At 46.5% G+C, this 24,205-nt stretch overlaps 1 protein-coding gene across 1 annotated transcript in view; it reads left to right on the forward strand.

Moving 5' to 3' along the window:
- Positions 1-24,205, forward strand: part of LOC119394994 (Down syndrome cell adhesion molecule-like protein Dscam2) — a 44,821-nt gene that overhangs the window by 4,549 nt on the left and 16,067 nt on the right. Inside the window, exons 3-11 of the mRNA XM_049416050.1 lie at positions 6,717-6,778; positions 7,383-7,556; positions 8,254-8,395; positions 12,861-13,015; positions 13,616-13,747; positions 16,520-16,530; positions 17,134-17,311; positions 20,108-20,178; positions 22,448-22,694. Coding sequence (XP_049272007.1) covers positions 6,717-6,778; positions 7,383-7,556; positions 8,254-8,395; positions 12,861-13,015; positions 13,616-13,747; positions 16,520-16,530; positions 17,134-17,311; positions 20,108-20,178; positions 22,448-22,694 — 1,172 coding nt within the window. The remainder of the gene's footprint in view (positions 1-6,716; positions 6,779-7,382; positions 7,557-8,253; positions 8,396-12,860; positions 13,016-13,615; positions 13,748-16,519; positions 16,531-17,133; positions 17,312-20,107; positions 20,179-22,447; positions 22,695-24,205) is intronic.

Below are 24,205 nucleotides of genomic sequence, written 5' to 3' on the forward strand. Positions count from 1 at the left end.
AGTCAAAGTAAAAAAGAAGAAAAAAAAAGAGAGAAAGACGAAATGCGGGCGAGCTAGAAACGGGTATGCCGACTCCTAGCATTCGGAAACACGCTGAGCCATGGCGTCCCTTGACGATACTTTAAACCTCACGACCAGCGTCGGCGCCCACAAGAGAACGCCGGCGAGATAAGCCTTAAGCGGGTACCGTCCGTGACAGATGACCGGGTGGCGATTACATGCCGCGGCTCCTAATCCCGCGCCGGCCGGGTGATACACAATGGCGGTCCTCGGCTCTTTACGCTTCCCGCCTCCTCTCCTTCTTAGCGTCTAACGTCGTTCTGCCGTCTCCGCTGATCTCGCGTTTTGTAACGTTTCCTAGGGTGCTTCTTCCATCCCCTCGCCTTCTCTTGTTTTAGCTTCGTGGGCTTAGTAGGCATCGTGGGCATCGGAAAGCATTGCCTCAGTTACCGCGGAAATTAGACGAGATCATTCTGCAACGCTCCTTGTTTCTCACGACAGCGTTGCAACCACTTGCACGCTGACCCTCTATCGACTCGACGACCGCCGTCTAAACGCTCCTTTCCAGCCAATCCAGGCTCTCTCGCTAAAGTTGGGCAATTTATTTTTCCCTACATAGAAATCATTCTTACGTTTAGCTGGCGGAACGCGAGCCCCGAAGGCTGGAAGACATCGTCGTCTCGGTTCGCTTCGTGTCTTCGACGTTTGTTTCGCGCGCTAACGCCATCGGCCATCTCGTTTCCCTAGGCTGTAGATAAATCATTGGGTTCTTATCTTAGTAAGGCCATTACCCGCCGTGTCACGATTACCCGCAGAAAGAGTCTGCGAAAACAAGGAAAGTGAAGACAGAGTGCGCTGTTATACGGGATAGGATGTTCGGCTGCACTCGCCGCAGTGATGCGGGCGCCTCCATCAATGCCCACTTAGGCTCTATCAATATCGAGCAGCGGCGGGCTCTTTCGAGGATTCCTGTCGTCCCTGGTGGACGTGATGAGGTTGATGTTACCTTAACAGAAAGAGAATCAGAGAACGACGGGACGACACCTATTAAACACAAAAACGCTGCGATTGCTTTGTGTTGGAGATAACAGAGGGAGTGATGAGTGATAAATAAAGAAGGGGAAAAAGAAAAAAAAAAGACCAGACGAGATGCGAAGCTCGTTAGTTGAGAGTCGATATATAGACTCGAGCGCTATCTTCGCCGACACGGAAGCACGGCAGGAAACTTGCAGCACGCATGTAGCGCTACAAAATGAGGATCAAGACGACAGCTAGTCCATTGCGTGCTGCGTTTCAACACTATGCGTATACGCTGTAGGCTCAGAACGCAAACATCGCGCTGACACCGAATTAACTTTCATACCTTCAGCTTTCCCTTATCTTACCAGAGTTATGCCTTTGCAACGTCGTTCAACATTTTTCTTGTGGTGTTAGGCTTCGCTGCAACTACCTGAGATGACATGCAATGCTTGGTGTGGCGCAAGCAACGCAAACAGTTTACGTTTAGGGGCTCTGGATGCTCAAAAAGACGGCATTCGTCAACCGGAGTGATGAAGTGGCAGGTGGCACAGCGCAGCGCTAATGCGACAGTTCTATTCGTGGCAGAATAGGGCACATTTTATAATAATTGCTAGAGATTTACAATGTGACGTCCCACTATAGTACTATGATGGACGCACTGGTTTAATAGCAGCTGTGTTATACTCACTATTAATCATGAGGATTCCTCCTTTTTAAATATGCAATGAATTTCGCTTTCTCTCGCCGTTGTTTGCATCCACCTAGGTGCACTTAAGCGCATTTACTAAGACAGCCATGGTGGATATAACGATAGACTAACCAGGATAAATACCGCGGCATTGAGATTGAATGTGAGTTTAATTCTCCTTCAATGTGGTTTTACTTTATTATATTGGCTTCTTCAGCGTATGACGAAGAGTACCACTATATTACAAGATATAGACGAGAAAGAAAGCAGAAAGGACGCACGGCGGCCGCTGCTTGATTCTACCGCAGACGTCTGCTGTAAGTACTCTTTATGTGAGAAGTTTACAGAAATGTAGGATGAAGCCAGCTAACGCAAGATTACGCTGATAATGATGCAAAAGAGGCGAACAGAAATAAATAAAAAAAAGAATTGTTGAATGCAATTACTCTTAATATTTCCCGAGGGGGAATGACATCCTTTCTAGAAGAGAACTAGGCGTCAAACAAACAAACAAAGATTATCCGTATTAAAAAAAAAGGGGGGGGGGGATCATACCCCCTTTTTTTTCGTGTTCACATTACCGCAATCCCTCTCTTAACATGAGCGGCAAAGCTTTCTTTCTTTCTCTCTCGCTCACTCTCTCCCCTTCCCCCACAAAACTACACAACTAGGCTGCGGCGTATATCCCAGCGGCGCTTCGTACATGCCACACTGTCTGACTTCATAATTTTTTATACCGTGCGCTGCTTTCCGATAGTTCAAATCCGGCGCACGTGTACGCGTTCGAAATGCTGAACGGCGGCAGGAAGATTAACGGGCGGTAATCGCCAATTAAGCAACGCCGAACCGGTTATAAACGCTCGGCGCGCTTGGCATCGCACGTGTCTGGGCCCCGAACGGGCAAAAGATAACGGAGGCCTCAACAAACGAGGACTCCGGCAAATGAAGACGGATCACCCCTGTCACCTGTCAGCGGCCACGCGCGCCCCTGATCGAACAGATTGCGGCAGAATCGGTCAGGTGATCACCCCTCGCGTGCCACCCCTCACGTGTCAGTCCTCATTATTATCATATTCTTCGGAAGCGGCGAGATGAAGCTACCAGACATTCCCCTGACCATATCACCTTCCTCCTTTTTCTCTTATGTTCTTTCGAAGCAGCCAGGTGAATTTCCGCCTCACCATCCTGGCTTCCTGAAATACAGTGTACCGCAATGGATCGCCGCGTTTTCCAAACACTGGCGTTTTCTAAAACCCATCACCGGTGGAGTAAAAGCACAGAGAAGGAACGAGTAGCCGTATAAACCGCCACAGCGGCTCCTGATGAAGCAGCTGATCAGAAGCAAGGCCGGTAATCTTTCATTCAGTAAACTACGTCCCACCAAGGCAAAACAGAAAAGATAATAACACCTTTGTAGCGAAAGACCAAACAAGAATAAGCAACACATTAACTCCTTTCATCTGGACTGCACGCATTGAGATCATCCTACGAGCGTGCAGCGAAATGTGACGACGAGAGCACGAAATTTAGTAAAGAAAGACAGAACGGTAAACAGTCGCGAAACAAGAACAAGAAGTATAAGTGAATAATGGCACCCGTGGCTTGCGGAGGTGATTCTCTCGGCACTCGTTGTTCGTTGTGTACATTTCTTCGCTATGCGCTTGCCTTCTCTATTTCATATTTTGCCTGAATGTTGACTCGACCGGTGATTGGAAAGAAGCCAGCGTTCCGCGTAATTAGTTCCCGCTCCAAAATGGAGCCGCGTTATCGATTCGCCTTTAAGGTTTCCAGTCGCTCCACGCGCCGGTAACCCACCCGCTCGTTTACTCATTCTGCTGGTCTTCTTGTTGCATTCGTTTACCGCTTCTGTCGCTTTTCTTTGTCTTCTTCTCTTCCTTACGCGTAATATTGGTTATAGGCTCGATATAAATCGATCTAGTAGTAGCGGCAAATCGTTTCTTTGTGCGCTACATTTTTTTTTTTTTTTAATAGCCGTGGCCTCAGAAAATTATCCATATAAAGAGCTCTTTGTCGGCCCCAGAAGGCAAGGATTAGCCATGCCTCTGCAATAAATAGTGTAACTATTTTGTCCGGATCGATGACCAATTATTACTTCCCTCTCGATAAAGGCGTTGTGAAATCGAGACTATCGACTCGTCTCAGCAGCACTCGCTCGAGAGCCGCGCATTGCAAGTGCTTCTCATAATTCGTCTAAGGGCGATGCTGTAAAGTCTCGTTAACATTAGGATCGTTAAAGATTCAAACCAGCAAAGCAGTATGGTACGACATTGTCTAGAGTGATCCATTCATACAGGGTATGTTGTTTTTTAGATACAGATTTCTTAATTAAAAAAAAAACGCCAAGCCTGCGCGGAAAGCGCAGCTCAGTCAATGCGAAAGCTGGAAGAGTGGCATTTCTAGAGCCCATTGTAAACTTATTTGGGTATGTAGGTAATAAACTTTATTTAGAGTCCAACGAGGAATCACTGGCCCGGGCTAGGCCTCCAGGAGCCGTCGTCCGGGGAACATCGTGCGATGTCCTCGGCGATAGCCCTGGCTCGCTGGGCAGCCCAGATTTGGTCCACTAGATGTGGGCTGAGAAGGGCGGCTCGCCACCGCTCAGCCAGTCGTCATGGGGTACACACTCCCTCGTCCGGGTAGTGGCGGCGAATACCGCACTCGCACTTCCAAAGTATGTGTGCCATGTCGGCTGTCTCGTGCCCGCACCACGGACAGCCGGGTGACGGGTGGAGCGACGGACACAGCCTGTTCAGATGCCGGGGATTTTCGAATGTTTCAGTTTGCAGACGTCTCAGGTCAGACGCCTGAGACCTCTCTAGCTGCTTGTGGGGTGGTGTTTTCCTGTAGTGGCTGAGGATCTCGTGGTACGTGACCATGATGTCCTTGCAGTCCTGTAAATCTTCGAGGTCTGTTATCATCGTCGCAGAAGAATGTCCTCCAACCTTGGGTGCCTCGCCATTGACGATGTCTCGCACAGCGGTGGCCCTTTCGTCCGCGTCGCGGCGGGTTAGCAGTCTCGCGACGCGGTGGGCGCGCTCGTTGTGGTTCGACAGGGCTACTGTTTAATACAAGTACACTTGCAAGGTACCCATTACGCCGTAAATAATCATTTTTGTGAAGTTGGGAAGCACCGAGTATGCCACTATTCGTCATTTTGCGGAGAAGCGAGGTACCCGCTACACGTCGCAAACTATTCTCTACGCCGACGCGGAAAATCTTTGCCGCACCTAAAGTTAATTCAAATGAGCAATTAATAAAAACTCATTAATTATTTTTAATTATTATTTGAAAGCCGTTGTTTATATGGAAGAGTTGTAGAGCATGACAGTTTATGACATGCCCATTTTCTAAAAATTGCAAAAAACGCACGTAATTTGGGATAATAATCACCGAAATTAGAGACCCCGATTCAGGTGAAACCGCAACTGAGCTCACCGAGCACGCAGAAAATCCGTCAACCCTGTTTCGTCAGATCGAAAGCTCAGGTGACAATTTTAGGAAAAAGACGTTTCGCAGCAGAACATGGTCTGAAAAAACGGCAAGTCGTCCCAAATACCCAAATGGACCGCTTATTCTTTGCGTTTCGTGTGTAGTGCTTCTCCTGATGTTGGTTTTTGATATTTGGTAAAGACGGCCGTGCATTGTGATGGCGGACAGTATTCGCTCACGGTAACACAGCTCGAGAAACTGTAGTGGTCATCTCGTCACTTATATTCATCCGCTTAATCCGAGCGCCACTTTTCTTACATCTCGTCAAATACTTGAGGATGAGATAGTGGTTATTTTTTACTGCAGCACGGCGTTTGCCAAATGTTTTCGATGCATCGACCGCCCGTGCACGGCTTAACAAAAACAATAGAAAAGCACTTACTTTATCAAAGGGACCGACAACTGCCCAGAATATGAAATGAGTTGACTCCACTGGTGTAAAGATTGTCCGTCGCATTGACTCAAACCAACCCTGTTTTTTTCGTGAGAGATGGATTTATATTTTTATTTACTAATTGAAAGTCGCGAAAAATGACCTGTGGCGCCTCTGGCGGCCAAAACATGAATGATCCGATGAAGACGGCCACGTGACCGTTGATTGCTGTACGCGGTCGAGCATTTTTTTGTTAGTATTGAAATATTGTTCGTTTCTTTATATTAAAAGGTATCGCTCCATAATAATGTACATATAGGCCTGCGTTAGTAGTATGCATTAAAGTGGCGCTGCCTTCGCGTGACGTAATGATCCCATGCTCGTCAGCGCGTCTTGAGCAACTTTTCAGCGTGCTCATGCAACCGTGCACGCAGTTTCCAAGTCGCTAAGATTTTGGAGCGACATAGCTTTGCTACCTACACTTCGTCTCAGAAATTACGCGCGCTGCTACTCGGCGCGGCCGCGCATATGCGTAGTGACGTTTTCGATGACGTGGCTTGGCTCGTGCATCGAGAGAGTAACGACGCCGGGATAAGCCAACCATGACACAGGCGCAGGCAACCTTGGACGCATGCGCACACAACGCGGTACAGATACAGGGAACGGTGTATAATGCCACATCATCTCACTGTAACAGCTTGTTATTTTCAAAAATAGTTGAAAAGTGCTAAATAAAGGTGTTTAAGCATAATTACAGGAACTCCTGCGAAAGCAGAACAACGATAGCTTTCACAAATCGCGAAAAGGGCTGGCGGCATCGCTATCAATTTTCAGCGTTGCTGGAGGAAAGCTGCATGCGTGTTTAGAGCCTTTCAGATCCAAAAATACTGCTTGTAATAATAACTACGTGCTTTTGGGATTAACTACTGCAGCTACAAACACTGCCGAAGGGTGAGCTTTCTGTCGCGTCGTAAAAAAACGGGTACGAGAAAAATCAGTTGTTGGTTCCTTTAAGGAATCTTTGACATACACTTTAAGTCGTGAAAAAAATAAACACAGGAATCCACATGTGGAAACATCTGCTTTGCGTTTAAAATGAACCTACTTATTTTTTGGTGCTTGCAGCCAGTCCAGTCGCTATTTTAGAGATCGCATACAGCATCTATCCCTATTCGTACTTTCCACAGGTATCCGAAAAGCTTCAAGCTAGCCGTCTCGCAACACGCACTGTCGAGAAAGTTGTAGCTGACTTATCACTATAATGCTGAATAATCAGTGTCAAGGACATTATTTTTGTTTTCATGCATCAGATGAATTGAACTAGCATTACACCGAGCGCCCTGATATGACCATTTTTACACTGTGCTGATGCCGTTACGGGAAATTCTGCTTCCTACTTTTCAGAGTGGTGAATTCAGTAGAAAGGTTAGGACAACACGGAAAGCTTATCCCCGCCACCCATCCTGATTGACGACGAAGCTCAAGAGAGTATGTGTCCTCTTGCGCTAATTTTGCACCCAATATCACTAATTTATAAAACAAGATGGCGAAGGCCTTACAAATGACTTACTCTGACAATAGCGGCACTACGTTGTTATGGCGTCATGTCTTATGACAAAAACATGAAGAAGTGATGCAAGAGCTGCTGGGTGTTGCATTTTCTATGGTGTTACAGTGCCGACGAATTACGACTTTCATCGTTTTTAACTGTCCATGCGGCATGCAATGTGAAAAAAAAAATCAGTAACTATACCCTGCTGTTTCAACTTTTCGCTTTCTTCACTCACGCAGAACCAGGCGCTACGGAATACCGACAGATTCTGAGCGGCCCCGACTACCAAGTTTTCGAGAATGGTACGCTACGCGTGGCACAAGTGCATGTCTCGGACCGGGGTTCGTACCTGTGCCAAGCCAGCAACGGCGTCGGCACTGGACTCAGCACGGTGATCACGCTCAACGTCCATGGTACGTGGTAATCTGCGTCGAAATGATATCGATAAAAGAACGTTTTATGATGTTATTAACGCATAGTTAGTTAACCATGTTAGGTTTTGAGTGAGGAAAGCGCGCCTCCTAAAACAATTAACCCAAGCACCGCCGTATTCTCCCTGCAATGTTGACTTAATACCGTTTGTTACTGGTGCGTATGCAGCCAATATAAAAGTCAAGTGTTCTTCCATATGAGCCCTTTCCTTCTACTCGGCTGACTCGTAAAAGGGGCACCTTGGATTACTACATGAGGCATGTCCCTGACAGACTGAGTTAGCAGTTGTTTTCGCCTTGCCCACAGAAGACACATTGAGCGTAAATAAGCTATCTAGTTAATACTTCCTAGTTTACCGATGTGTGCTCTCCTCTAACGAAACAAAGCTCACTTCTATGAGGAAATGGCGACTAGTGAATGGCGCGCGGAGAGAACGGTGACCACGAAGGAGAACGCTATGCGACAATGTTCCGGCTCTCTAAGCAGAGCCAATCTTCCCGCAGTGCACTGCTTCTTGCACCATCGCTTTATATTCACGGTTGCTTCGTGTACACATCCCCCAAAACGGACATTCGTAGAGGTGCTCCTTCTATCTATGAGCGCCTGTGTAGTCAAACCGCGACGACCGTGCCTTGACCTCCTTGCGTCGTCAAACCATTCTCTGTCCGTGTTTCGCAGTGCCAGCGCGCTTCAACGAGTCCTACCGGAACCAGACCGTGCAGCGGGGTCACAGCGTCGGCCTCGAGTGCAGGGCCTCCGGCGATGCGCCCATCACCGTCAGCTGGAGCCGCAACGGACGCCGACTGGACACTCACAAATTGTGCGTTGCCTTTCTTCGCAAGCTCTTCGTTCTTTCCTAATTTCACTTCTTTCTTGCCAGTGGTTCGATCGTTTTATGACGCGGACCTCCTGGACATTCGGGTTTGGCGTTTCCACGCGGCCCCGTGGTGGAAACCATCTTCTCGCGCCCTTTTGCGAGGGAAGCACTGAAAGAAAGGGGAAGGGGAATCGGGAAAGGCAGCAGAGAGGGAGAGTGGCCAGAAAGGAATGCCCATCTGCTACCAACTTCCGCGCCATTTTTTTCGCGTGTCAGTGTCGTTCGCAACTGTGGGGCCGCGTCAGCGTCCCGGCTGCTCGCTGAGCCATGTCGATCGTTAAAGAGAGCGAAAGGACTCCTTGACAAAAGGGAGGAAAAAGAGGAAGACGAGGAGCGCTTAGCGAAGTTAAACTGTCGGAAATATAGACGCGTACAAACATTACCGCAATGCATGCGTGGTCGAGAGGGAAATAGAGGGAAGAGAAGAATGAGGTGAAGATGGAGGTCTTGCAAGGTGCATGCGGCGGAAATGTGGGTGGGCCGGGTATGCTGCTTCGTTGTCTCCCGCGTGACCGTTGCCAAGAGTCCTCCGGGTGTTCTTGTCCGTGGCGTTGACGACGGTGGTTTGATAAAAGTGGCCGCGAGTAAGGCTTGTTTTTAGGCCGGAACACCCACGCAGCGTCCGTGTTCCCAGCGTAATAATAATGATCCCCCTGGTATAAGCGTGGCTAGGGAGCTCGTTTTGGTCTCAAATTGCCCGGCGAAGCGAAGGTCCATTAGAGAAGAACAACTTCCAACGAGTCAGCGGTATTTATTTGCTCCCCTCGCGACCTCCTCGCAGAGACCAAACAAATTTTTCCCCGCGCCGTTTTTTCTAAAGGCTTCCTTTCGTTGAGGACACTTTTCCTTTGCTAACGGCTTCTGCTCTCCCTCTCTCTCTCTCTTCTCCTTTGGTCCTTCTCACCAACGCTGCTCGCGAAAACGCCCACAGGGAGACGGCGAGTTCCCTCCGAGAAACAAATGAACCGTATCGACGCGTTACGCTCGGCGGACGTTGCTCTACTGGACATGGCTTTGGCGACAGCTGCGTCGCAAATCAGCGGCGAGGATCGTTCTCAAAGAGACGGCACGGCTAACAGTAAAGAAACGCAGGATTTGCGGCCAGAAAGGGTAGGGGGGAGGCTCGCTGGAGAGGTTTCGTCTGCACGTACGTGCCACTAACGCAAGCCATCGTGTAATGTCCCACATTGGGCGCAAAAGTTCATACGGCAGTTAAGCCAGCATATAGCATCAAAATTTGACGAAGCAGACGCATAGAGGTTTTGGAAAGAACACCCACAACTTAATTCAATGTCGATAAAAGAAGGCACTGGCGTCCGACTGGACGTACTCATAGATAACACGAGGAATAACTATCCTTCTTTTTCTTACATATTTGCCCACAGCCCACTGAGACAGCAAGGCTTTCTCGGAAATGATTTATCCGCGCAACGTGCAACGCCATTTGCATGCATACAAGCCCATGGCGTTTTGTACTGAATCATAATGCAACGGTGCTTGCTCACTGCGCTGTGCCGCTGTGCACCGTGTCGTTCCTACGAATACTCGTAGCCGCAGCGTGTTCCTATTTTTTTTTTTTTAGCTGTACAAAGAAAATTACCACTTTCATATTGCAAAGACTTTCTCTGTAGCGGCACCAGAAAGAGTATAACATTTCTGGAAGGGCCCGCGTTTGCAGGTGTCAAAGTAAACTACAAGTTCGCATCGGAGTACCGTCGGGAAAGCGAAATTTCTCATTTGATCTTTCTCGCACAAATCAGTCACGTCAAATGCAGGCGTTACCGACATCCTTCTTTAGTGTTGGGAGCTGATACGCAAATTCGGATTCCACAGATTCCACACGCTATTTTTACACAAATACTCTGCAGTCCAAAATTAAACTGAACCGATTAAACTGAACACCCTCCGCCAAAGCATAATGTCGTGCAATGAAGCCGGGTATTCTCGTGCTACAAACGCAAAAGATCTGATTATTCGCCGCTGCCAAAGTGCTACTTAAACGAGCGACGTGGGGAGCACAGTGGTAAACGAAAACATCAATATGGGAGGGGCATATGGAATGACAAATTCTACGCTTTTACTATAGTGGTTGTGTAACAGGTATATGTTGTCCTCCTTTGGATGCACAAATCTCGTAAGAACGCGGCCGCTCTCATCGCTTCACTCTTAGACATCAACTTTGTTTGCCCAAGCAGGTTTTATGGTGTCGGCGTGGTGTCGTTATCGTTAACTTCGTTGAAATAGTTTCATTCTTAAATCTCGTGCACGTCGATCGATCGGGTGCACCCAAGTTCGAAACCCGGTTGGGCGCACGCAACCGGGGCGCACGCAAGGATTACATCGTGCTGAGCGAGCGTCGAGTATACAGTGCTGACTCAGCAGACATCGAAATGCTTATGGTTAGGGCTTGGAACTTCGCAGTCAGCAGCGACGACCTGCACGCTAAGCTTTCTCGCGCAGACGGCGGCCTGCTGCAGCCACTTCTGTTGGACTGTGATCATTGAAGCAGCGACGCGCAGAGCATGAGCTTACCAACGCGGCCTGATTTACCTGCTTACGTGGGATTCATGTAGAAGTACGTATAAACAAAGAAGCAGTAAACTGGCTGAGAGGATGTTCAGGAACGTTGTAACGAAGAAGCGAGAACACCGACGTGAAGGTTTATGCGTTTATCTTCACGTTCGTAGTAAGGAACAATTCGACCGCTCGGGCTGCGGAATGCGAACGATAACCAGGCGAGGGCATGTTAGGAGTAACGCGAAAGTTGCCTGCCAAAGTATTAGACGGCCTTGTTTTTTTTTTTTTTTTTTTTTGTCTAGCGATCGCTAGACAAAAAAAAAAACAAGGCCGTCTAATACTTTGGCAGGCAACTTTCGCGTTACTCCTAACATGCCCTCGCCTGGTTATCGTTCGCATTCCGCAGCCCGAGCGGTCGAATTGTTCCTTACTACGAACGTGAAGATAAACGCATAACCTTCACGTCGGTGTTCTCGCTTCTTCGTTACAACGTTCCTGAACATCCTCTCAGCCAGTTTACTGCTTCTTTGTTTATACGTACTTACATGAATCCCACGTAAGCAGGTAAATCAGGCCGCGTTGGTAAGCTCATGCTCTGCGCGTCGCTGCTTCAATGATCACAGTCCAACAGAAGTGGCTGCAGCAGGCCGCCGTCTGCGCGAGAAAGCTTAGCGTGCAGGTCGTCGCTGCTGACTGCGAAGTTCCAAGCTCTAACCATAAGCATTTCGATGTCTGCTGAGTCAGCACTGTATACTCGACGCTCGCTCAGCACGATGTAATCCTTGCGTGCGCCCAACTGTTTCTTCCACGATCGTAAGAATGTTAAATATTACTCGTCAGACTACGCAACATTCGCGGAAAAGTGTTTAGATCTACTTTGTGGACCGGAACAGAAATTTTCTCTGTGCGCTGTTCCCTGTGCGCTGTTTCTCTATGTGCGTTGTGCGCTGTTTTGCTGGCTGCTCGAGTTTCTGAACACCGTCAATGTAGCCAGCGTTAGATTACCTCAATCCAGTGGTTCTCAAATGGGGGTATTCAAAGCCATTTATGGGGGTCTGCGAAACCCATCCTCGAAAAAAAAAAGACAAAAACAACGCGTTTTTCGGAGGCGCACTATGTCCCTTGACAGGGGCCCATTCTGATTTCTGTTGTGCTTCCATCTTTTTCTTTTTTTTCTGTCTTTCTTTTCACCACTTCCCCGGTGCAGGGTAGCAAACCCGCACAGGCGTCTGGTTAGCCTCCCTGCCTTTCCTTGCCTCTTTCTCTCTTTCACCGCATAACAGCTTTGGATGGTGGCGGAGCTGATTAATGTTTCCCCTTCTGCCCGAGATGGCTGTAAAGCTTTTGTTGCAGTTTTCTACGACATACAAGGCCAGCATACTTTTTGTAGGCTTGCATATTTGAACAGCCAACCCAGCTAGAACCAGGCTGATTGTGGCTGCAGACCGCACAACCTAGTGACAAGCTGCTGAGATAGAATTGGCGTCGCCTTTCAGTTTGACCACTCTTTGCCAAGGAGAAATAAAAAGCCCCTATTTCACCCTGCATGTTGTGTCAACTTATGACTCACTGCAAGGGGTCCCTCATCACTTCCACCGGTTCACAAGAGGTCCCCGAAACATCCATGGCTGAGAACCACTGCCTTAATCACTACTTGCAAAAGATATCCAATCGTTTGGCGTTAGTTGGCATGGTGTGGGGTCCACTATGTAAAGCGGTCGCGTTTTATAGGGCGGCTTCAATCCCCTTGACACGCCTTGCAGAGTTAGATACATTCAGGTGATTATAACTCTGTGGAACGCTTACACCAATCGGTGTAATGTACCATTCAACCAAAATCAATCGACGCGATGTCTCTTGTTCCAACAACGGCCGTGACAACTCCCCACAGGCGGGGCTCACGCGTGAAGAACAAGTCGCTGCCGGATGGAATTGTGTCCACTCTGTCACTGCCCGGGGCACAGCGGGAGCATTCTGGAATTTACGTGTGCGAAGTGGCCAATAACTACGGCCAGGACGAGAAGCACATCCGGCTCATCGTGCAAGGTGCGTCGCATATGCACCACGCCATCGTTATTTATGTGAGTGAGTGAGTGAGTGAGTGAGTGAGTGAGTGAGTGAGTGAGTGAGTGAGTGAGTGAGTGAGTGAGTGAGTGAGTGAGTGAGTGTGTGAGTGTGTGTGTGTGTGTGTGTGTGTGTGTGTGTGTGTGTGTGTGTGTGTGTGTGTGTGTGTGTGTGTGTGTGTGTGGTGTGTGTGTGTGTGTGTGTGTGTGTCCCGAAACGTCTGTGTATTCACCCTGACTTGGTCAGTGACCGTGTTTCCTTCCTCATCATGTCACCTGACCAGACGAACGTTCATCGAACTCTTAGTTCACTACAAGTTATCCTAAAGTACAGAAATACTGCAGAATACTGAAACGTCATTATCTTCAGTTTGTGTAGAATAGTGAATGGGCAGCCAGAGAGAAAACTGAGACTGAGTAACAGAGGTTTCTGATAAATCTAATAAACTACATAGAAGATACATATAGGTTGCGAAAGATATAACGCATAAATACGCATTTTTTCTACTAATAGATTGGTCGTTCCATTGACATTTATGTGAAGCATGTTCACTCTCAACAAAAATTCTTGGTGTACTTTCAGAACCACCAGAAGCGCCGACTGGTTTCAACGTGACCAGCGTCAACAGTCGTTCAGCGAGCCTGGCGTGGAGCGAGCCATACAATGGCAACAGCCCAATCCTGTCCTATCTCATACAATATAAGAACGCCTCTGGTACGTTGTCATGTTCAAATTCGTACTGTACAATCTTAGGTCGTTCGCGTGTTGCATATTTGTGAGTCTGTTATATTCAGCGAATGAATACATCCACCAACACACTCACTTCTCCAGCCTCAATATATCCTGTTTATGCCTACTGATCGTACTGTTATCAGCTTTTTGCAGTGGGATCTTGTCCGTCCACGTGGCCATCACGGTGACGTACGCATGACGCTCTGGCGGCAGTAACTTCCCATTCGTTAACTGAAATGACGCAACCACTCAGTCTTACAGCCAAGGTCGTTGACACGCGCAGAGTAGCGGAGTGGGGTGTATGTTGAGTAGCGATAGTCAAACTGTTATGCAGATATACACGAACAGGGACGCATTTCCTCTATGACGTAAGCAAGCGCACACGTCATCATGACGGTCACGTGGTCGCATTGATAAACGTGCGCTTTAGTATGTGATCCGTGCTTCTTTCATTCCTTCCTTTTTCTCCTTTTAGGCTCTCACATTTAAGCCAAACAGGCGGCGTTCATTCGCGAATTCTTATCAGTGCACCTTAAAGATTCGATAATTACATTGAGTTGCAACGCGACAGCGTAATCAAGCCCCGTGCGCATCGCCTTCTCGATTGCTAGCCTGGCTTCGGTTCTCGGTGCATGCCTCCACCGTGCCGTAAGGAAACGAACGACGGTGCGCGTAACGTTCACCGTTACAAAGCATCCTAGAATGCCTACTGCAAGTAGAGCTGCTAAGTTCCCACTACGGCATAATTTCTCCTTTTGCGAATCAGCGAAGGGCCCACTACGCGTCCGTATACGGCAACACGCGAACCTACGCGGCGGTTCACTTTGTTGATCCTTTCCCTGATGATGATGATTAAATATGTGTAAGCTATTCGTAATGGGTGGGCCTTCAAAACACCCACTCGTTGCGCAATTCACATGCTTTGACGCCGGGCGCGATTCTACGCTTGTGCCACGCAATATTACATGCGTAAAGGAGACTCCTTCCACTACCTGACATTCATATACTGTCTTTTTTTTTCGAAGCAGTTTCAGGAAATAGCGTGGCTCTGTGGTAGCGCACATGCTTGCCACGCAGACGACCTGGGTTCGGTTGTCATTCGAATGCGAAGATTTTTATTTTATTTGCATCTGTCGCGATTTTTCAGTCACGGACAAGATGATTTTTTCGCTCACAACCAATGATGCCGTCACCGACGTCGACACTGACACCGTAATTTCTGCAAAACGACCTCTTTAACGCTATCGCCTGAAAAGCAAGGGATTCGACACTGGCACATTAAATCAGCGCCAATGACGGATTTTTCTCTTTTTCTTCACCATATTAACTTTCGCGGCGCTTCCAACATCCCGAGTGAGAAGCTTCAGCTTCTTCCAACGCCTCATATTTAGATATTCTATTGCCTACGAAATGTATACCTATGTCGTGCGGCCAGACGCGTCGGCAGAAAACACCCGAAATTCAAGAAAGCATTTCTTTCCCATCACTTCTCTCTTCTCATATACGCATGCTCTTCTTAAATTTCTTCTTATTTATCTCTCTTTGTACAGACATATCCTTAGGCGCAAATATTATTTGAATGTTTGTCTATAAGCGATGACATAAGGACGCGTTGTTGTATTTATCGGAAAACGTTCGGCACTTAGAGCACCTCCTGTCTTACGAAATCACTCACGACTCTGTCGGGCACCTGCCTGCGAAATTCAACCGCTCTCTGTGGAGATAGGTTACGTTTTCCTCCGTCTTTTCTCCAAGTCAGAGGATCGAGCTTCAAAAAGTTGCCGGAGGCATTTCGGACGCTGATGAGCTGAATGATCGCTTGTGGTGAACTAATTGGTACCAGTGCCAAGGGCGCGGCCAGAGACTCATAACCTCCTGCATGCACATTAACGAGCAAACGGAACGCGTTTCCTCTGTCCTTAAAAGGAAGGGAATGCAGAAGGCGCGAGCCAGATTCCGCTACAATTTTTTTAATACTGACATACTGCTTCACAGGTAATAGGGCTGTTTGTAGATCGAGCTATTTGCAAAGCTCTGAAAATAAAGCTACTTAAATCCAAGTTGTCCACGCTTAGTGATCGAAGCCAATCTTGCGCAGAAGCTGCGAAAAAAATTCTGAGATCAGTTATGGTACATTCGACTGGTCGTTTGAGAGCGCTCTGATTGTGTTTGAAACTGTTGAATTCAACAGCTTTAAACCTTTTCAACGAGAACAAGCAGGTATGCAAGTCATCTTTCTCCTTCCTGATTATGTTTTGAGCCGATAATGTTAGTAGCAATGGTTAGTTGCTATTTTACACACTTTTTTCAGCGCCTGCGGAGCGCTCGAAAACGACCTGTCGAATGTACCATTAGTCTGCAGTCCTGCCTTGATTCCAAAGCGTTGCGAGATGTGCGTGAAACGATTTATAATTTGGTCATGACGCCCACAAGGCTGTCGCACGACAGCACGTGAGCAACAAAGGTCTCCAAGAGCTGTATTGGACTGTTTAGCGGGAAGTGCGCCCTTCGTATAGGGTACCGTTGAAGAAAATAAAGAAAGCTATTCGCTTTATAACGGGTGAAATGAATTCTATTTATTACGTGGACTTCCATACGTATATACGTTGCCGTTTAAAAAAGGGGGTAGAGATTCTTTTTTTTTTGTTCGATAGCGTTACTTCGTAGAAGACATTACCGAATACCGGCATCTCAGCTGCAATAATACAAGCGGTAACACGTATAGGCTGGCTTGTTTTTATGTGTGATGCACAGTGTCGAGCCATGTCGGGTCACGATTTAGTTTCCGACGGACGTCGAAAATAAAAAAAAAAAGCGCTCGTGCGGTAAAAAAGAAACGTGAACATCTCCAAGGCAAGATATCACGTTGTATATACGCTTCAGCGCACAACTCTCTTATCCGCGATTATCGGTGTACAGACGGGTCCATTGTTAAGGGGAACACTTGCGTGCAGGGCATGTTTGGTTTTCGCTCGCTTGCAAAAACGTAGTGGCTTATATTTGCATAAGACTACTGATGGCTGACAGTTCTGCCTCTTTTTGACAGACTCGTGCAGTGCATGAACAATGTTTCCCTGTCAACATGCTGTTGGAGGGTCAGGAAAATGAAAGGTGCTCATTGGAGTGTTCCCTTTAACAGTGAACCGCACTGTACACTGCATGTATAATGTCGTCCTTGGGCACAAGTTGTCATATGTTCCTATCCCGCACGAACAAACTGAATTATTTGAAGAGAGACCTTATTGGAGATTTAATGTGGCAGTCGGGGGCCGTTTTGTGAATATCGCGAAGCATAGCTCGGTGTGCCCTTGCTTCTCTTTAGAAAGACCTGCTGCATTGAAAGTAATCTATTTCTCGTACACAGCTAGTTCGTCGGCGGAAGCGGGCCCGTGGGACCGCAACGTGAGCGCGGGCCGCGACCAGACGTCGTGGACAGTGCGCAGTCTACAGCCTTCAACTCGTACCACGTGAGGGCGGCCGCAGTCAACGCGCTGGGCGTGGGGCCCTTCACCCAGCCGCCATTGCTGATCACCACGGACGAGGAAGGTGCGCCGTACGCCATCTTATTCGTCTCTATTCAATATCTGGCATCTTTTTCAGTTTTATTTCTTATACGTTACGTCAGAAACTCTAATGATTTCGAATAAAAGGACCCTTTAGTTTTACTTTATATTTGCATTTTTCGTTAGCCTCCAACTAACGTTGATAGAGAGCAGCACTTCATCATCATCATCATCATAAGCCTGTCTACGCCCACTGCGGGCAAAGGCCTCTCCCATGTTCCGCCAGTCAACCCGGTCCTGTGCTTTTAGGGGCGAAGCTCCTTAAAGCGGCACCCGTTCGTCCCTCGTAGTGCGTAACCAGTCGTAACGCTAGTACCAGATCTTGACCTCCAAGGTGGTGCCGGTGGGAGATTTGTCCTGTGCGTTGTTGAACAATAAAAAATTCGCAGCGTGCGCGTTAACTAAAAGCCGAATTCTTCTGTCTCTCATTCCCCATTAGCAGCCATTGGCATGTTCCAGTAGGAAACGTTAGTAGAAGTAGAAGTGTAAGTGTTAGCTAAAAGCCGACTTCTATCTGTCTCTCATTCCCATTAGCAGCCATTGTTTACCTCCAAGGTAGTGCCTGGTGAGATTTCTCCTGTGCGTGATTAAACAATAAAAATTTTGTTCAAAACGCCGTTGATTGATGAAATAAACCAACGAAAGACGCCAGATGTTTTCTAAAAGCAAAACGAAAAGGCGCCAGATGTTTTCTAAAGCAATGGTTTTCTAAACAATGAAAATTCACAGCGTACATGTAAAATTAAAGTGCGCTGCAAGTCGTCATAACTCATCGAACCTTTAGTATAAACGCGCCCGATCTCACGTCGGTGATGATGTACTGGGCAGAATTCACGGAAGATTCACGGTTTACCGATGAACCTCCGCAGCTTCGCCCACTCATCATCATTCACTCTGTGGATATGCTGTGATTTTTTTGCTGCCCCGTTATACTTACAAATTTCTTAATCTCATCTACCCACCTAATTTTCTGTCTCCCCCTCACGCGTTTGCCATCTCTTGGAATCCAGTCAGTTACCCTTAATGACCACCGGTTATCCTGCCGACGTGCTACTTCATCTTCTTGATTTAAACTATGATATCCTTAACCCCCGTTTGTTCCCTGCCCCACTCTGCTCTCTTCCTGTCTCTTAAGGTTACGCCTATCATTTTCCTTTCCATCGCTCGCTGCGTCGTCCTCAATTTAAGTTGAACCCTCTTTGTAAGCCTCCAGGTTTCTGCTCCGTAGGTAAGTACCGGTAAGATGCAGCTGTTATATAGCTGCAGAGCAGCACTGCGCAGACCTTATTCAAGTGTGCACCACGGGGATAACACATATGTTGGGTTGTGTGTGCCTGCAGAAAAGCGTAATCGGATCTGCTAAATAGGGACCCTGCGCCGTCCTTCCGACGATCCAGCAAACCAATAATGGCTTACGTAGGAGGAACTAACGACACATGTCAAAGTGACGTGGCACACTGCTTAGCCTCGCCAAGTAGACTTTACGGGCATGTTCTCAACTACGTCCGTATACGTCTAGGATGTTCACCCGTTATCCTCCTCATTCTAAGAATGAAGCCAGACAGACGCAAGAAGCTGTTGGTGCAGGCGCTCTTGTTTGCATGAATAATAAAAAGGTTCGTAAGGCAAGCTTACGCAACTGCAACGCGGGGCGTACGGAGCCCAGCTGACAAAGTCACACCTAAAGAACCTTAAACATTAATCTCGTTTGCGACAGTCTTAGAGTGCAGTCTCGAAGTTAATCAAATACGCCTCGCGAGCGACGCACCTGGTTACGAGTACAGCCGTGTTGTGCATTTTTTCATTGACTCCAACGTCGCTTACACGTACAGGGGCGATGGAAAGAAACGCGAACAGCGCGGCGCACTGTTTTCATCGCGCTCTGACCTCAATGACAATAAAAAGATGCTAGAGGTGTCCTTGATTGCATCATGGATGACTGAGTAGCTTTCTATTACCATCTAAGCTACAAACGCTCGAAGATAAATCCGAAACATCAGGCGCGTAGATGCCGCATTGTTCGCGTTTATTTCCATCGCCCATGTAGTTTGCCTAGCCTGCCTTGCCCAGGAAACTATAATGAACGGATTCAATTAGCTCCACCTACGTCTGGTTCCTTAAACACAGAACAGAATGATTCATTCAAGCAAGCATACTCAGTCACCTATTGTGTAGAAGTTGATATAGATAGCTTTCTCGCATCATGCCCTTTGTAGATCGATGATCTAAATACAGTGGTTTATATTTAATGAAAGCAAAGTGGAGGCTACAAAAGCTCAACGAAATACGTCCAGCATGCCAAATATTACTTTTTTATGTGAGACGGAACGCTGTGGCGCTTTCCACAATTGTGTTTTTACATATAGCTACGCGCTTTCCGGTTTTGTTGTTACATGCAGGATTAACAAAGGCGCACATAACGTTTGTGACAACAGACAAGTCAGACATATGCCGGGATTTATGCTAAAAAAAAGAAAACAGACAGCAGATGAGCACTATGGCTGTCGAGATAACATGGAGCTTGGAAGTGTCAGATTTTATATCGATGTGGCAACTTACTCTACTTAGACACGTTAAGAACGCCTTGCTGAAAAGGTTTCATTATCTTAAACAACATAACTCAGTGGGGATTCAACCATATCAAGTGAAACCTGATCAATTGACTTAGCAAGTGTGTCTAGCTTCGAATGAGCTTTCTTAGCATTCAATTATTTAATTGGTCGGGATATCGGTGGTGGTACACTTGTGTTTCATGAACATTTTTGTCCTTCTGTCGTAGTGCCTGGGGGTCCGCCAACACACGTTTCCGTCCAGACATTGGGCCCGCAGTCCCTCAAAGTCACTTGGAAGGTAAGACTTACGACAGCCTCTGGCGCTGGTAACTGCCTACTTTGAGATGAATGCACGATAGGACGTGCGTTTGCATGTGCCCTTTCTTCATTTGTCTTTGGATGGGTTATGCACCGTGAATTCTACCAATATGAATTTTGGGCGAGGCTAAATACCCCGAATGTCGCAATCCACAACGTCGATAGCGCAATAGGTACGTGCGACGAAATCTTTGCTGACGGAACTTCTTCCTGAAACTTTCGTGTGTTTTTATTTTTTGCAAAGGCGACGTCAGCTGTATATTTGACTAATGAGCACTGAATACGAGTGCCTTTTCAGCCACCTCTTTTCATCTAGTTGTAGAAATATCTTATAAACGTTATTAAGTGAAAATACGCTAATAACATCAAAATTAAAGCTTTAGTTTGTGGCCTAATTGTTTTACCAAATTGTTACCCCTTCTCTTGGTTAAAAGCAATAATGATTTCCAAACACCATGATGTCTTAGATCCCCTTCGCTTTATAAAAGCAAGCTGAAATGTTCCCTCGAAGTGTGCCGACAAGTGACTGGTAATTTGCTATTCAAGAATGAATACTCGTTCGCAGAATTGACAAGGCACCTAACATAAATAAATAATAAATAATAATAATTTTGGGGGTTTTCCGTCTCAAACCACGATATGATTATGACAGACGCCGTAGTAGAGGACTCCGGAAATATCGACCACCTGGAATTCTTTGACGTGCACCTAAATCTAAGCACACGGACCTCGCATTTCACCTCAATCAAAATGCAGCCGCCGCGGCCGGGATTCGATCCCGGGACCTTCGAGTCAGCAGTAAAAAATAGAATAAATACGGCAGTGTCTCTATAGTTATCTCAAGCATTATTCGCGTTAGCTATGCCTGCAACGAAGATTCTCTTTCGATCTTTTATAACAGCTGACAACATTTGTGATCTGGAAACTAAAGCAAACAAAGAATTGAAAAAAGCAAGTGAATGGTTTGTGATGAACAAACTTACTATAAACGTCAAAAAAACTAAATATGTGGTGTTTCGAACGCGCAGCAATATCATGCCTCCTAAATCACTAGATTTACGAATAAACGAATTTCCACTTGACGAAGCCAGCTCATTTAAATACCTTGGCGTAGTATTCGATAACAATCTGCACTGGCAAGAGCAAATAAATGCAGTTTGTACAAAGCTTTCCTCAGGATGCTACGCACTCTCACAAGCGCGTCATCATCTCGATACTAATACTCTGCGTATTTTATATTTCTCACTCATCCACAGCCATATCTCCTACTGTAATGAATCATGGGGTGCGACATACAAAACTTATCTTGAACCTGTACGCAAACTTCAGAAACGAGCCCTGAGAATAATTACCAATTCAGGCTACGACGAGCCTAGTCTGCCCTTGTTTATAAAAATGGATATTTTGCCCTATGATAAGGTACACGAATTAAAAATTGCCACGTGTGTTTTCAATGTTGTTAAAAACAACCTGCCTTTTCATGTTTCTTTATTTTGCTCATCCTCTCGTGTGACAAGAAATCAAGCATATGGAAACTTTAATCTTCCCCCAACAAAGAATGCTTACGGACAACGTTTGCTACAGTTTTCAGGGCCGAAAATTTGGAATAAATTACCAGCAGAAATAAAACAAGCAAATAATTTTCCATCAGTGCTAAAAAAATACTTACTTGCTCTGAACAGTGTTTATCAATGTGAACAATCATGATGTCATTTTGGTGTGTGTGTCAGTAACTTGCTGAAACCTGTTAAAAAGACCATTCTCAACCAGTGATTTGTTTTTTGGGGGGATTAGCCAAGTATGTTTAACCTTTCATAAAAATGTAAGAATTTGCCTTGCTTACACGTGTTTCGTAAGTTTAGCTAGAGCTGTTAAGTACAATCGTTCACTTACCCAAACTTTCGCTTTCCTTTTGTTCGCTCGTGCAAATTAAGGATGTACGATTGCTATCTATATGTATGTATTATATCTTTCTTTTGTACATGGAACTTTTATTTATTCATCTTTTTGGACCCGCAACTAGCCTTTGGCTATGGGTCCAACCAGTTTTGATATTTCTGTATGTTTGACGTCTGCAAATAAAGAATTGAATTGAATTGAATTGAATATGCACTACGCGCTATGTTGCACGTCGTCCGCTGGACAGAAAAATCCCACTTGTGTGTCCCTACGAGTAACCACACTGTTGAGAAAAGCGTGCATGGGATGACAGCGTTCGAAACAGTAAACAGTGAAAGTGGCGCCCGCAGCCTCCGGTGCCCGAACTTCGTCACGGCAGCATCCGGGGCTACTACGTGGGCTACAAGCTTCACAATTCGAGTGACTTGCACCTCTACAAGACGATCGAGAGCGGGGCAGAGGGAGACGAGGCACCCGGCGAGTGCGTGCTCAACAATCTGCGCAAGTTCACCAAGTACAGCGTCCTGGTGCAGGCGTACAACGCCGTGGGGGCCGGACCGCGTTCGGACGAGATCATTGTCTACACCGCGGAAGATGGTGAGCCCACTGCTGCTTAGTCTGAATTTCACGAGGCGAAGCGCCAAAACAAGGGGGAGTTTTAGATGTACAGATCCAAAAGCTAAGAAATCGTATGCTGGAAGTCCTACAAAAGTGCGCGAGGAGAGCACGTGCAAAGAAGGGAGTTTCAGAAACATCGCACCGAAGCGTCTTTACATGCATTCTGAAAACAGTATGGGTTCGTTGGAGACCCTTCATTTAACACGCAACAATATTTGGCATCCTGCTTGTTTGCGTGTCTTTTCTGGAAAGCACATAACTGTCCTGTCTATTTCATATCTATCAATAAATGCGAAGCATTTCTTAGCGAACTTCTGCCACTTTGAGCGTATCTGTCTATCTATCTAGCCGCCTACGACTTTGTGCTCTCGTGGCAGTTTTGCTGACTGGATATATAAACGAAACTCGTATGGAGTTTATGACGAACATAAGTGACAGGCCGTAATGTGAAAATCACGATACGCATGTCATGAACGGCATGATTTACGTGCCACGGTCTTGGTGGTCTCGCGGCCGTTTCGCTAACGTAATGTTTATCAAAATTTGTATAGCTTGACGAGAATGTATGACGAATATAAATGACAGGTGGTAAAATTAAAATCATGACATGCATATAAATTATTGTTATTTTTTGACGGCTCAGAATAATTGTTGACCGACAGGGGATTTTGAATATCCATACGAATCTCGGTATACTGGAGATCTGCATTCAGTCCTTATCGCAATCTAGCCGCATAATTCGGGAATCTATCCCGAGCCTAAACGTGTTAGTGAGTATACTAGCACCTCGTACGGTCCTCAACTATGCTGCGTAATGTTACAGCACAGGAAAATTGAGGCTGTCGCTTCGTCTGCTTTAAGGTGTGAAACAAGTGAACTTGATTCGTCGTCTACGTAGTCGACCACGAAGCTTCTCACTCCCAAGCATTTTTATTGTCCTTAAGTAATTAAACATATACGACTACTGCACCTACTTCGATTGTCTGTTTTTGTGTGTGCACATACCAATAGCGCACGACGTTCCGGTGAAAGAATGTTTATTGAAATTCATACTGTCGGCTTTCATTCAGTTCAATTCGTGTTCTCGCGTTGTCCGAAAAAAATCACAGCATATCCACGGAGTGAATGATGATGAGTGGGCGAAGCTGCGGAGGTTCATCGGTAAACCGTGAATCTTCCGTGAATTCTGCCCAGTACATCATCACCGACGTGAGATCGGGCGCGTTTATACCAAAGGTTCGATGAGTTATGACGACTTGCAGCTCACTTTAATTTTACATGTACGATGTGAATTTTCTTTGTTTAGAAAACCATTGCTTTAGAAAACATCTGGCGTCTTTCGTTAAGCAGCTGGCGTCTTTTCGTTTCGCTTTAGAAACATCTGGCGTTCTTTCGTTTTGCTTTTAGAAAACATCTGGCGTCTTTCGTTGGTTTATTTCATCAATCAACGGCGTTTTGAACAAAATTTTTATTGTTTAATCACGCACAGG

Source organism: Rhipicephalus sanguineus, chromosome 5, assembly GCF_013339695.2.
Source record: "Rhipicephalus sanguineus isolate Rsan-2018 chromosome 5, BIME_Rsan_1.4, whole genome shotgun sequence".
NCBI lineage: Eukaryota > Metazoa > Arthropoda > Arachnida > Ixodida > Ixodidae > Rhipicephalus > Rhipicephalus sanguineus.